Below are 12,459 nucleotides of genomic sequence, written 5' to 3'. Positions count from 1 at the left end.
AAAAAATAGAATATATATACACTGTATTGTTGCACAGGCCTGTGCAAAGTCTAAAATATTACATGATATCTTTTTTACAGTGATCAACATTGTACGCCCCTATGCAAAGTAAGTTGTTTTTTGTTTTTAATCAATTCTGCAGTGAACACAATAATTTTTTTTTTTAAATGTTGATGATGATTACTAACTTACGTGTGGTTGAACCGACGTGAAGGGTTAAGGTTTTGTGCGGGTACAATCGTTTATGCGAACCACTGTACTTAGACGAGATGGATGTTCATAGCCCTTCTTCCTGGTGTCCTTTCGGTAGTCAGTGAATTGGGAAATTCGATAATTAAAAAAAATAAAAATAATCAATCAATATTGAACTGATGCTTGCAGTAATACATGCAGAATACTGAATACAATAACGTTCATAATCACATTTTTGGGGGATAGTTTGTTACTGGTCCCTAATTTTTTGTTTTTTGTTCGGATGTAGTTATATTCGTGCGCTATTTCTTTTTGTAACTAACAAAGAAACAGACCGTGAATTCTATATTTGCTCTGAGACAGACTAAGACATAAATACGCCTAAAACGTTTTGCTCGATAAACACGTTTGCCCTGATTTTGAGACTGTTTGTAATGAATTTACACACAGGCACAGGCACGGGCACTTTTGCTAAATACTACTTTTGAGCGAGTCATTAGCCCCAATTAAACGGTGTCTCACGAAATGTATCCCACAGTGCATGGAAAGTGTACTGTCTGCTCCCAGCAGGCTGCACACACTTAGCGGGAGGTCTAATGGTCTACTGTATTAAGTGGCATGGCCCCATGGTCTCCACTGGATTGTGAGCTGCTCTCATTTTAATTGTGAGCCCCTGTGAACAACGTGAGGCCCTCATCAGACCACATGAGTCATGCATATGCATGTCTCGTACTGGAGGGTGAGTGATTGCCCTGCTGGGATACTTGACGCGGTAGTAGGCTGCCACCTGCTGGTGCAGAATGTCATTGCACAAAGTCCCGAAAGCAGGGGTGTTCAAACTTTTTCCTCCTCGGGTGGCATGCAGAAAAAATGGAGAAACAACAACAACAACCAAAAGATCTGGTATAAGCAAAAGTAGTCTACTAGTCAACTCTTGAACTCCAGTAAAAATGAAAAAGTGTAGACTGAAATGTGCTTAAGTAGAAAAGTAACAAGCGAACAGGATTTTTTTTCTTTTCGTGCTGTTTTGATAATTTGGCACAAGTTAGGAAGAATAACTTTAGTGCAGGTAGTAAGAAAAAAAGTCACTGCACATGCTATAAAAATATGTTCCCAGAGCTTTGTTAACATTGTAAACTGAGTAATAAAGAATTCTCAATGAGCTTTACCTGTATGTTTTTGTTTTATTTATGTATTTCATTTTGTCCTTTGACGGAAATGAATGTGGTGGCCACCGTCAGTGGTGGTGCGGTGCCCCGGCGCCCTCTATTGAGCAGCCTCCATTGCTTGCGCGATGTTTATTTCAAAGAAAAATATTTTCCTTTTGGATGGTCAGAGGCAATATTACGTAATTGAGGTGATGTTCCATTATTGCATGAGGTTTCATTTCAAAACCTTTTCATCTTGTCATCTCTTTAGAGATCCATAACGAGTAAAAAATAATTATCATTTTTTGTTATTACATCGGTATGTCAATCAATATTTTGAAAATGCTCTCATTTTATTTCCCTCGTTTACTGAACCTCACATTGGCAACGACAAATTGGGTGTTTTTAAAATGTGTGAATTGTTAAGAATCAACGACAACGCACATGGAGATCACATTCTCATCTACTGCACCAGTGAATGTGTGTCACCTTATTTGGCTCTTTGTCCTAATTATTCTACTATTGGTCAAATGAATATAAAATGTAGATCCCACAAAAACCTTTTTTGACGCATGACTAGAAATGTAATGGTGTGACATCACATGTACGAGAAGATGGTTCAGTAAAGATTTCTGTAGTTATAGTCAGGCAGGAGACATGTATTGGACAGGCAGTTTATTTACAAAGAGCAGATCCAGACACGCAAACAAAATACAGGAATATCGGCAAGTTGACAAAGAAAGCTAGATGGTGGGAATTTGTAACGAACACATTTCAAAAGCTCCCTTTCCCTCAACGTCTGCTACTGAGTTAGGGCATCAAAAATACAGAAAAATCAAGCGATCGCCTTCTGTCATCAGCAATTTAGTTTATAAAAATACCACCGTGGTGATCCACAGATTCACAGAGTTGACCTTGGAAAGACATATTTACAATATCCTCAAAGGAAAAGATGAACAGTGCAGAGGCAGATCCCAAAAGGCAAAGCTTGAGCAATTCAAGGTCTCTAAATTGAATCTTTTTTTTTTTTTTTTTTTTTTTTCCATTAGTCCTGTAAAGACCAGACACACAAATCAGTCAGAGGGCCGTTGATATAATTCGTGAAACATTTGTATATACATATTTGTACAGCATACAAATACTACGCCTTTAGATGTAACAAGTAATACGCCAGCGGAGATATCTGTTTATGCCACTGTGCTCACTTACGTGGAAAGACTATTACTCAACCTAAAATATAACCAAACAATATCACAATCTGAATTGTCAAATAAATACACAGATATTAATACCGTGAGTTGATTATGTGCATGTTCCATATCTTTAATCTACATGTGTTGCCAACTGTTGACATGTGATGTTAGACTCCATACAAGTAGCAGTATTGTTATCAACTATTGCGTGTATCAGTGGCTTTTGCTTTGTGCGTGACGCGTACGTTTCGGGCCGACACAGAACACACACGTGGTGGCCACTTCAATTGGTACACCTGCACCTGTATGATGGATGGAGAGCATTTGAAACCACTGCAAACGACAACCACAAGGTGATCATAAAACATTTAGCGTGACGTGTGCCTAATAAAGTGGCTAAAATAAAATCTCTCCCTCATCCGGTCGTAATATTCTTTGTAACTACTGTGTAAAACTTCTATATAGCAGAATACTGGGTGTACTTTGCAGGGACGTTAGTAGTTTGCTATTGAAGGCCTTTATCGCAGATATTGTTGCGTATTTTAGGTGGATCGTACATGTGGTACAGCTGTGTTTCTCTAAAGGGGGACATGAAGTTACCCAGAAGTACTTTTGCAGTCTGAAGCCGGCGTAAAGTATTCCTCAACAAGATTTTGAAAGCATGTGACGGCTTGGACGAGGTAGTCAAAACGATGGTCTGGTGGCTCAGGTGACAGTGAGTTAGATGTGCTCTCAGCAACGGCCGGAGATCTCACCTCATAGTTGTGAAGTCGAGCCAACGTGAACATAGTGACAGGCTGACAGCGTTAGTATCTACAATGTGCCTGCCGGTGGTGAAGGAGAAGAGGATAGGATTGGAGATGATGCTTTAGAACCAGTCCGCGAACGGCGGCCAAAGAAAAAATACAATTCTGCTGTGATGGGTGAAATCATGGAGACAAATGAAGTGATGCATTTAAAATAAGGGAGAAAAAAACTGTGCCACATAAGGACAAAATCTCTCCCGATCAAATACAAAAATTAATCAGTGGTTGGGTGTAGTTTCTCCGAAATCTTAATTTGTCATCTTAAAGTTTTTGACATAAAGGATCAATAATTGTATGCTTCCACATGTGTGTGACTATCCCCCAGCGCACAAAGTGCGTGGAAGAAATTGTGAGCCCTGAGCTCGACCGTGTCAAACAACATCGGGGTGAAGTAGAACAGAAATCGGGAGCCAGCAACCCCTCTCATCCAACAACAGCGGCCTCAGACATCACGAATATGTTTTGCTACACAATCACACGTGCATTCGTCGCATGTGCTCTTATGAGCACATGCAACATGATCCATTGGAAATGAAAGGGGTGACAGAGGGCAATTTAGTGATTCTCAAAATGGGGGAGGTGGGCTCCCTCTAGTGGTGGGAGAAAGAATCACTGCCCATGTACAGTACAGTACAGCAAACTGTCTTAGTATTAAACTCTACTTACTCCCCCCACACAGTGATGCACAGTAGCATGTAATCTATCATACCTGCTTTTAAAATTCTTTAGGTACAAGCATAGGTATTTAGGTTGTTATAAAACTTTTTGTCATTTACATTTTAAATGTAGATTTATTTTTTTCAAGTACAGTTTCTCCCCGAGGTTTAAGTGCGAATTCACACTGTGCAAAATGCGAGAATGCCTTAAATTAATATGAAATATACATTTTGGGAATAAAACCTCTGTCGGGTTTTTGTTGAACACTTATGACAAGTAGTATATTTTATCTCTCACTCTATTTTACTTAATTGTAATGTTGGTCGTGCTTGTGGTACTTTGAGAGCCAACAATTATATTGAATTGATGGTAAAGTTTGACAACCTCTGTGCTAGATTATTCCATTGTCTCCAAGTGGTTAAGAGACATGAAATCCCAGCAGAGACGTTCTCTCTCTCTCTTTTTTTTTTTTTTTTTTTTTGTGTCGTGACGTATTCATGTGACAATCACTTGCTCTCCATTGCTTGCTGCTGGAAATGGAAATGGCGAGGGGAAGGTGAGTTGTGGCTGCCCTCTTCTGGTGAAACATGCAATGGCAACAAGATGGCCAGCCAGACAGGGGACAATTCAGGACAGCACGCTGGTGTTTTGTGAGTCCACGGCTTGCACGGTCATCGCATCTGTACTTACTCCTCTGTCATAGATTGGGTTGTCGAAGGCGGACTCCTCTGCCATGTTGTCGTACGGCCGCGACGATGCTGGCACGCTGATAGACTTCCCTTGGAGTCTGAACGACAGCGGGGGAACACGGGGAGCATCGTGTCAGCGTGCGTTGGTTTGCAAAGGTCATGCATAAAATGTTGAGTACGACAGCTTACTTTGCTGCACAAACATAAATCCCAAGAACCACCACCAATATAATTGCAGTTGGGATAAAGACAGCCAGGGTAACATTGGTTCCCTCAATGCCATAATCTGTATTGACAACTGTAGGGTAAGAACACACAAAAACAAGAAAATATTAGTTCTACAAAATATCAAAATACTTAATAGTGATGCATGGGTGTTGCATTTTTCAAAGCATAACTCACCACCCAGCCTGTGTTCATTCACATATTGACTCGAGGAAGCTGCAAAGAGACAATTAGTCAGCGTTGTCTCCTTTTTGTTGTTGTTGCACAAAGCACACGTCACACTTGAACACTAAACCGAGTCTTGTTTTTGCAGAAGGAAAATCAATAGCTCAGGAAACTATGAGTTTAACGCATTTTCTCTCGTCACGCTCTTCACCTCGACAAGCGGGCGGCGTGCTGTTCCACTGTGACGGATGTCCGGGGATGCAGTAGATGGTGGCCTGGCCTTGCAGCTCGTAGCCTGCGTGGCAGGAGAAGGTCAGCATCTCTCCTGCTTGGTAAAATGCCTTCTCAGAACTTTGTGCGCTGGTGGAGGGAGCACCGGGGTTCCTGCATGGCTCGTACTTTTCAGCTGAAAGGCAGAACGTTTGTAAGTACGACTGTAGTTCTTAGCAAGAGATCAGGTGACAGTTCATGTTGGAGTGTGTCTTTCTTAACAAAACGTACGGTGACAGTTAACACTGGGTTGGTTTTTAGCAGGAGTTGGGAGCATCGGACGTTTGTTCATAACAACTGTTTTGGGATGAGTAAATGTCAACTTAAGTTTTTAGAGGGTAGTTAAGTTTGTTCTGAACAACCATTGTGAGATTTTAATTCAAGAGTTATGATTTATGAGAGTTTGGAGGTTTAGTTAAAGCTATAGTATGTAACCTTCGGTGCCCCACTAAGCTAGGATTCTGCGTTAAAACAAAAGAACAGGCAATCCATGTTATGCCCCTTATATGTGATTCTACCACATTTTTACTGTGCTTTGAAGGACACGCGTCATTTCCGCGCCGTCATTTGCAGTGCACCACCAACCGTGCCAGTTTGGGAAATGAATAGGGCATTCACTAAACGTAAAAAAAATAAGATACTGACAAACCTAGCAAGATGTTAGAGGAGCTGAACGGCTTAGTCAGCACTGTGTCATCTCCTCTAGTAGCGGCTTGGGTGAAAATACCCCCCCACCCCCACACACACACGCACACACAAAAAAGGTTGTGGATTGTAACTTTTATCTTATCTGGATGCCCCTAATTGGCATTGCATTGTTTTTTAATAACGCTACACCCACACTGCAAGTCATGATGCCCAGTTCAGATTTTTTGTTAATTTGGTTCTTTTTATGCAGTCGTTCACCTCACAAAAACAAGTGCGACTTCTCGTGATCGGAAATTCGCATATGCACAAAATATGACAAAAGAAATAAAAATATATCTAAATAAATCAGAAACATGTTCCACATGCGCTAAAAAAAAAGAAGCTGTATGTCTTAATAGGTGTTTAGAGATTACTTCAAATCTTTGACTCAGATGTCAAGAAAGCAAACATTTAGCGATCAACTTACGAAGACACTTAGGCAGCCGATCACTCCACTTGGGTTTGGCCGAGTCTCGGTTGTAGCAGGTAAGGCGGCTGCTGCCTGACAGAACGTAACCCTTATTGCAGAAAAACTGCACTGACGATCCAACGGCAAAGCGGGTGCCGGCGTTCACCCGCCGACTGTGCGCTACGTTTCCGGGGTCCTGACATGTCATCACTAGTGTATGAAAAAGGGTAAATATTAGGAAGTATTTTCGAACACTTCGTTAGTACATGCATCCTTTCGGAGTTGTATATGATGCTATAAATCAGACTCAGAACACAACGCCTTCTCAACAAGAAAACCATTACTGTGATTGTGCTGATTTGTCATTTTCTTTGTAGTTTGGAGCAAGAAGCTTTTTTTGTGCCAACAGAGCATGTCATAGTATCGTATACAGTGGTGTTATTCCTCTCATTTTTGCATTTTGGGTCAAAATCATTGCCCATTTTCAAAAATAAGCCCAGGGAAAATTGTTTGGCGGATCAATCAAAAAGGAACATGTACATACTGATGTGACCTCAGCCTTGAGTCAGATATCCCTTAAAATCTCTTTACTTGCTGTTCTGGTGTACTGTCGATTGGTGTACATTTATTTATTTAATCGTGGGTGCCTTGGCTGGCTTGTTGGATAAAATAAAACAAGTGAAAAGAGTTGTTCGTTGTTCTGAAAAAGAAAACAATCCCTGAAAGGAAATCTGGCAAGTGACCGGTGATGTCAGACAATAACTCAGCAGATGACAATCGTGACACGAGGGCCTCACCTTCCTGACATTTCGGCACATCGCCGCTCCAACTGAGATCCCACTGGCACATGAGGATTTCGGAGCCCACCATCTCGAATCCAGGGTAGCACTGGTACGTGACGACCGTGCCGTGGATGAGGTCGGGGTGGGACGTGCTCTTCCAGCCGTTGGCGATCTCGGGCAACTCGGAGCAGGTGTCGTTCCTCGGCACCTCTGTGGACATTGCTCGTGAGATAGGCAGCGTGCCGAGCGGATAATGGCATATTCAAAATTCACAATCTGTTGTTGGAGTGGGTACGGAAAATGCCATTTTTGTCTTTTCCTACTTATTACAAACACCAGCATTCCCACTAATATCCAGTACCGGTGGGACAAAATATGTAACACTTTGTTGTCTTTTCTGATACAATATCGATACATCAGAATCAAATATAAATATTGTTCCAGTCTGATGAAAACCAAGATTTTTTTTCCTTGTCCCTGAAAAAAATGTTCATTGGATCTTTTTAGTATTATTTAAGACCACAGCATATTGTCCTGTTAAATTTCATAACAGTTGTTGGCTCTTTTATTTCTTTTTTGTTTTGGTTTGAAGCGTATTGTTCCCTCATCAAGAATTCACGAATACTGTCGAGGTTTTACTTCGATTATCGTGCAATTTCTGTATCGTGATATGACAGGCATCATTGCAAAATAATGCACTATCGTAAGTACTATTCTGTGATTTTCACTTCTCGTGTGAATGTGGGCTTTAAATAAATGGAGAGAAAAATCAGCGAAAGTTGCAGTTAATTTCATGTCATTTTAAAGAAAAATACTATATTGGGATATACATAGTTATAAGGCTAGAAAATTATCCACTGTTTTTTTGTACATATCACACAGCACAGTGCAAAAAAATAATTAATATTTTGATATCATAATGGTATAAAAAAATCATTATCGTATAATGATACATATAATGATAATGAGATAAAAGAGACATCAGTTTTATTCTTTCATTCCCTCACCCAGTGAGAATTGTTCAGACAATGGATAAGGAATCGGCTGGATAAGCGGTATGGATAATGGAATCGTAATCGCTATATTCTGATCAACTCCCATCCCTGTTATATCAAGCAGTTTTTTAACGATTGCTCTAATTTGAATAAAGAAGACTCTCAGTTACGTCGCCTTTGTGATGACATTCTCGCTTGGTTAAAGCATCGCTCAAACTAACATCATACTGTACACTATGTAAATCTTTGTAAAAGAAGAGAAGTGCGGTTCTTTAAGGGTGGGGGGGGGGGGGGGGGGACATCATGTAACAGCAGGGGATACGAATGCAATGTTTTCTATGTGAACAAAACAAGAGCGTTTTGGGAGGCAAATGTAAACAAAGGCTGGAGATGTTTGCCGGCAGGAACGCAGCAGGCGGCTGGGCGCCAGCTGACGCACAACGGCACACGGCAAAGAACACAAAGCAGCCGACGATTAAGTGTACCCAATTATTGTGTTCCTGTTTGTCGCCGTTATCGAATGCGGCACACCTGCGATGAGACAGACAAACAGCTACAGCAAAGAAACAATGGAACAAGAGGAACATTCAAAATTGCTTTTTTTTTCTGAATTGGTACCCGCATGTGCACTAGCGGTGTTTCTTGTCTGCTTAAATCTTACCAAAAAAGTGCACCACAAAGCCGTTGTTGTAGCCGTAGATATTGGTGGCGGGATCGGACTGGAACTGTACGGTGACGTCCGCCATGGACGTGTAGAGCTTGAAGTGAGGACGTTTGCCGCCGTATTGGCCAAGAATGTTGGCCGACAGGTCGTCGCCATCGTAAAAGGTCAGCAGGTCATTTTTCCCCAAGTTGAGTCTACGGGGCACACGGAAATGGGTATTATTCCTCGATGAAATTGATTACAGTGATGACATAAGTGCGGTGCCTTAAACACGACACAGTCTAATGGAAAATTTACTATCACAAATATTTGTGTCTCTGGCATGCGTGCCCATCCACCCAGTGTGAAGTTCAACCTCCATCCTTCCATTTTCCCTACTGCTTCCTCCGTTCATGGTGAAACTAAGTGCTATGCACATTTGAATATTAAAAGTAGCTCTTCAGCCATAAGTGGTTTGCTTTGGTTTATTCGACATATCAGTTTAAAATACATGTCATGCATCACAAAAACCTGTCAAAGATAGCTTTTACAGTCATAGACTTAATTTCATTGGGCTCCTTGATGTATTAAAAAAAAAATAATAATAATAAAAAAAACACTAAAAAACACCAACGTGAACTCTACAAATGTACATCTACTGTCAATTGATTTAAATCAACTGTGACACACTACATTGCTCACTTAAATCTGCTGTTTGGACACAGTAGGACCAGACTGTGTGTGTATGTGTGTGTGTGTGTGTGTGTCTCCTTAAATACAAACCCCTTGTTCAGTTAAAATTGTATCCCTATTTGCGTATAGCTCTGTAAGAGGAGAGAATGTGAGAGTGTTTGGTAGCGGAGCCACATTAAATGTGCGTTGAGTGATTAACATTGGGTTCTGTAGTCAGAAGGAAAGAGATTCCACATCTTCACATTCACATTCACAACTTCACCCACATCATTTCTCAACTCCTTCCACGACACGCTCGACCGGATGCACCACTTCAGCTTTATTTGCATGCTTCATGGATCTGCTTAAGGTCAAAGCGGAAATTTGTTTTGGGGGAGTTTGTGAAATATTGTGAAACATGCTGGCGGCGCAAATAGAAAAATAACAACTGCAATACTTCAGTCAACTTGGAACACAAAACAGATGTCCAAATAAGAGCACAACGGGCTATATTGTTGAGGGACAGCTATATTCAAATGAACATTTTCCATCGTTCTGACCAGTAACTGTGAATTGAAATGATAGCAGTGCGTATACTTACGGTGAATACATTGATTATACTAACTATCTATCATAGTAGCGCCACAGTCAGTTACTTCAATTCAATTGTATTACTGGATTCATGTAGTCGAGGCGCCAGCAGTTCAGCTTCAAAACGGCCTGCAGTTGGACCAAAGCTTACTTTATTCCATATTGTACACTTCTATAAATATTGTTGCATCTGCATTTGTATTTATTTTTTCCTTCACACTTTCTTTCAGTTCAGGCCGTGTGCTGACCACTGCCCATGTGAACAAAGCTTCTATGCAATAAGGAACCTTATCAACCCCCAAAGGTCTCACAACAATCAGACGGCTGCAGCCAATTTTGTGTATCTTCCAGCTGACCATCTTATCCAATGTGATTGGCTTCAGCCTCTCAGCCTCTCAAACATACGACTGGTGTGTTTGCCTCTTTCTTCTTTCTTATTTCATGTGGATCTTTCAACAGTTCTTTGTTTCCTTCACACACACACACACGCACGCACTAAAATGATTTTTTTTTTGCACCATTATCATTTTTTTTAAATCTACTCCATTCATTTGAGCAGCACTGTTTTGTAATTGCCATGGCAACCACATATCATCTACCTTAATGGTGTAAAATATTGCCAGCCAGGACACCTCCTATTGTGATTGTACGAGGAACAATAAACTCGACTACAACGGCTCGTGCCATCTTTCTTTTTCATTCTTTTCCTGTACGTCTCTATGACACAATTCAAACAAACAGCTCAGCTGCTGCCTGCTTGGTCGTGGATGTCTCAGCAATTTAGTGGCTGGAAAGTGCGTCATAATCCGAGGGGATGACTTCAATGGGGAAAATGTGTAGTCTGTGGTTTAGATTTGAAATATGTCTTCCTGGATCTCTTCAAACACACCATAAACTCTACGGTTTGCCTCCCAGGCAGAGGTGGCAAAAGACCGCGAGGCGGACGTGCGAACCAGTATTTGTACTTCATTACTTCTCAGCACTGCTGATGAGGAGGAGCACTGCCACAGCTCAACAAATTGACCAACTGATTCATCATTGGCTCCTCTCACACATGACAGCAGGTTCTTAATGAGAGAGACACGTGAGCGCTAAAAAGATGGAGAAACTTCTGCTGCTTGCAACATCCTTCATCGTGACCTGTTCGACGATGTGTCAGTTCTGGTCTGGGGAGGCCATGTACGGTAACGGGGTTGCGGTTTAGATTCTCAGACAGAGTCTGGGACCACATGCTAGTTCCATGTCAACGGTTCCCCGATGACGGAGGCGTGGAGTATATTGGCTTCGCCGTCTGCCCGTACCAGAATCCAAACGAGCACCTCGGCGACATGCACGGTGACACTATTTACACGGCCGCACCGCACTTTCCAGGAACTGGTCCAGGCCCCATCTGTCCTCACAACAGGATCGGATAGAAAACACTTTCCCCGACCGTCCATTGACATTTTGTCCATTGAAATTGTACCACAGATAAACAAGAAAGTCACAACAAAGCACTAATCTCGAAACTTTCAGAGGGCAAGACACAAGTAACAAGGACAACAAGTATTTTGATTTCTCCTTATATGGTCACCTTAGTCGGACAAAAACACTTGTCATCTTGGTTTTGCAATTCCAGACAGCACAGACACGAGCCGGGAAAGCAAAGCGCCCTTCAGCCAAGACGTGCACATCATTCAGTAGTTAAACACCACCACCCACTGAACTGGCTGGCCTCACAGCAACAACCTGGCATTGACTGGAATGATACACATTTTCAATCTTGTCGTGTTCTCACTTCAAACGACAATTTACTGTCATGCGGCGCAAACCAATTTGTCTAAAAGACTTCTGTTCTGTCTTCAGTGGTGCGCGTGGTTTTGCGTGTTCAGCTTGAGGGGTCTTTTGGAAAAAGAAAAGGCATAGCTGCTGAATAGTGTATATGAGCCTAAGTCTGAAAAGTCCAGCATTATCCTGAAAGAATCTAAATTGCTTTCAGTGTCATGCTTCCAAAAAGCAATATTGTAATTTGTCTCATATTTGACAACTAAATTGCTGGCTTCTATTCCAAATGAAATCCCAGCAAGTTGCAGGTGGTGGTGTAGTAGCGCCAGCCTCCACAGGAGGGCTCCCCAAACCCAATACACCTAATGAAATCCTTCTTAACAGCTCCCCATTGTGTAATACAGTACTGTGAAACATTTTCTTAAACCCTTGTGCAGGTGCAAATCAGCTGCAACCTCTCGTCTGCCGCCATGCTAATTAGTGAGGAGCCAGCCCTCCTGTTTGGCCTAAATTAATCAATCCTGATTATGCACGCTGCTCCTCTGTCATTTTCAGCACAAGCACGGTGATG

The 12,459-nt window shown here is 41.6% G+C and overlaps 1 protein-coding gene across 2 annotated transcripts in view; it reads right to left on the bottom strand.

The window, feature by feature from the left end:
- Nucleotides 1–2,000: 2,000 nt before the first annotated feature.
- Nucleotides 2,001–12,459, bottom strand: part of LOC133416099 (seizure protein 6-like) — a 73,667-nt gene continuing 63,208 nt past the window's right edge. The window contains exons 10-17 of one of the 2 annotated variants that reach the window (XM_061702753.1): nucleotides 8,880–9,076; nucleotides 7,239–7,433; nucleotides 6,460–6,651; nucleotides 5,287–5,481; nucleotides 5,088–5,126; nucleotides 4,875–4,983; nucleotides 4,687–4,783; nucleotides 2,001–3,357 (exon numbers count right to left, since the gene is read on the bottom strand). In XM_061702753.1, the coding sequence (XP_061558737.1) occupies nucleotides 3,340–3,357; nucleotides 4,687–4,783; nucleotides 4,875–4,983; nucleotides 5,088–5,126; nucleotides 5,287–5,481; nucleotides 6,460–6,651; nucleotides 7,239–7,433; nucleotides 8,880–9,076 (1,042 nt within the window). In that variant the 3' untranslated portion in view covers nucleotides 2,001–3,339. Of the gene's footprint in view, nucleotides 4,784–4,874; nucleotides 4,984–5,087; nucleotides 5,127–5,286; nucleotides 5,482–6,459; nucleotides 6,652–7,238; nucleotides 7,434–8,879; nucleotides 9,077–12,459 lie in introns of both variants that reach the window. The other variant, XM_061702752.1, reaches the window with a different exon arrangement.

The sequence above is a fragment of the Phycodurus eques genome, chromosome 17, assembly GCF_024500275.1.
Source record: "Phycodurus eques isolate BA_2022a chromosome 17, UOR_Pequ_1.1, whole genome shotgun sequence".
In the NCBI taxonomy this organism is placed as follows: Eukaryota; Metazoa; Chordata; class Actinopteri; order Syngnathiformes; family Syngnathidae; genus Phycodurus; species Phycodurus eques.
This window is presented reverse-complemented; position numbering and strand designations above follow the sequence as displayed.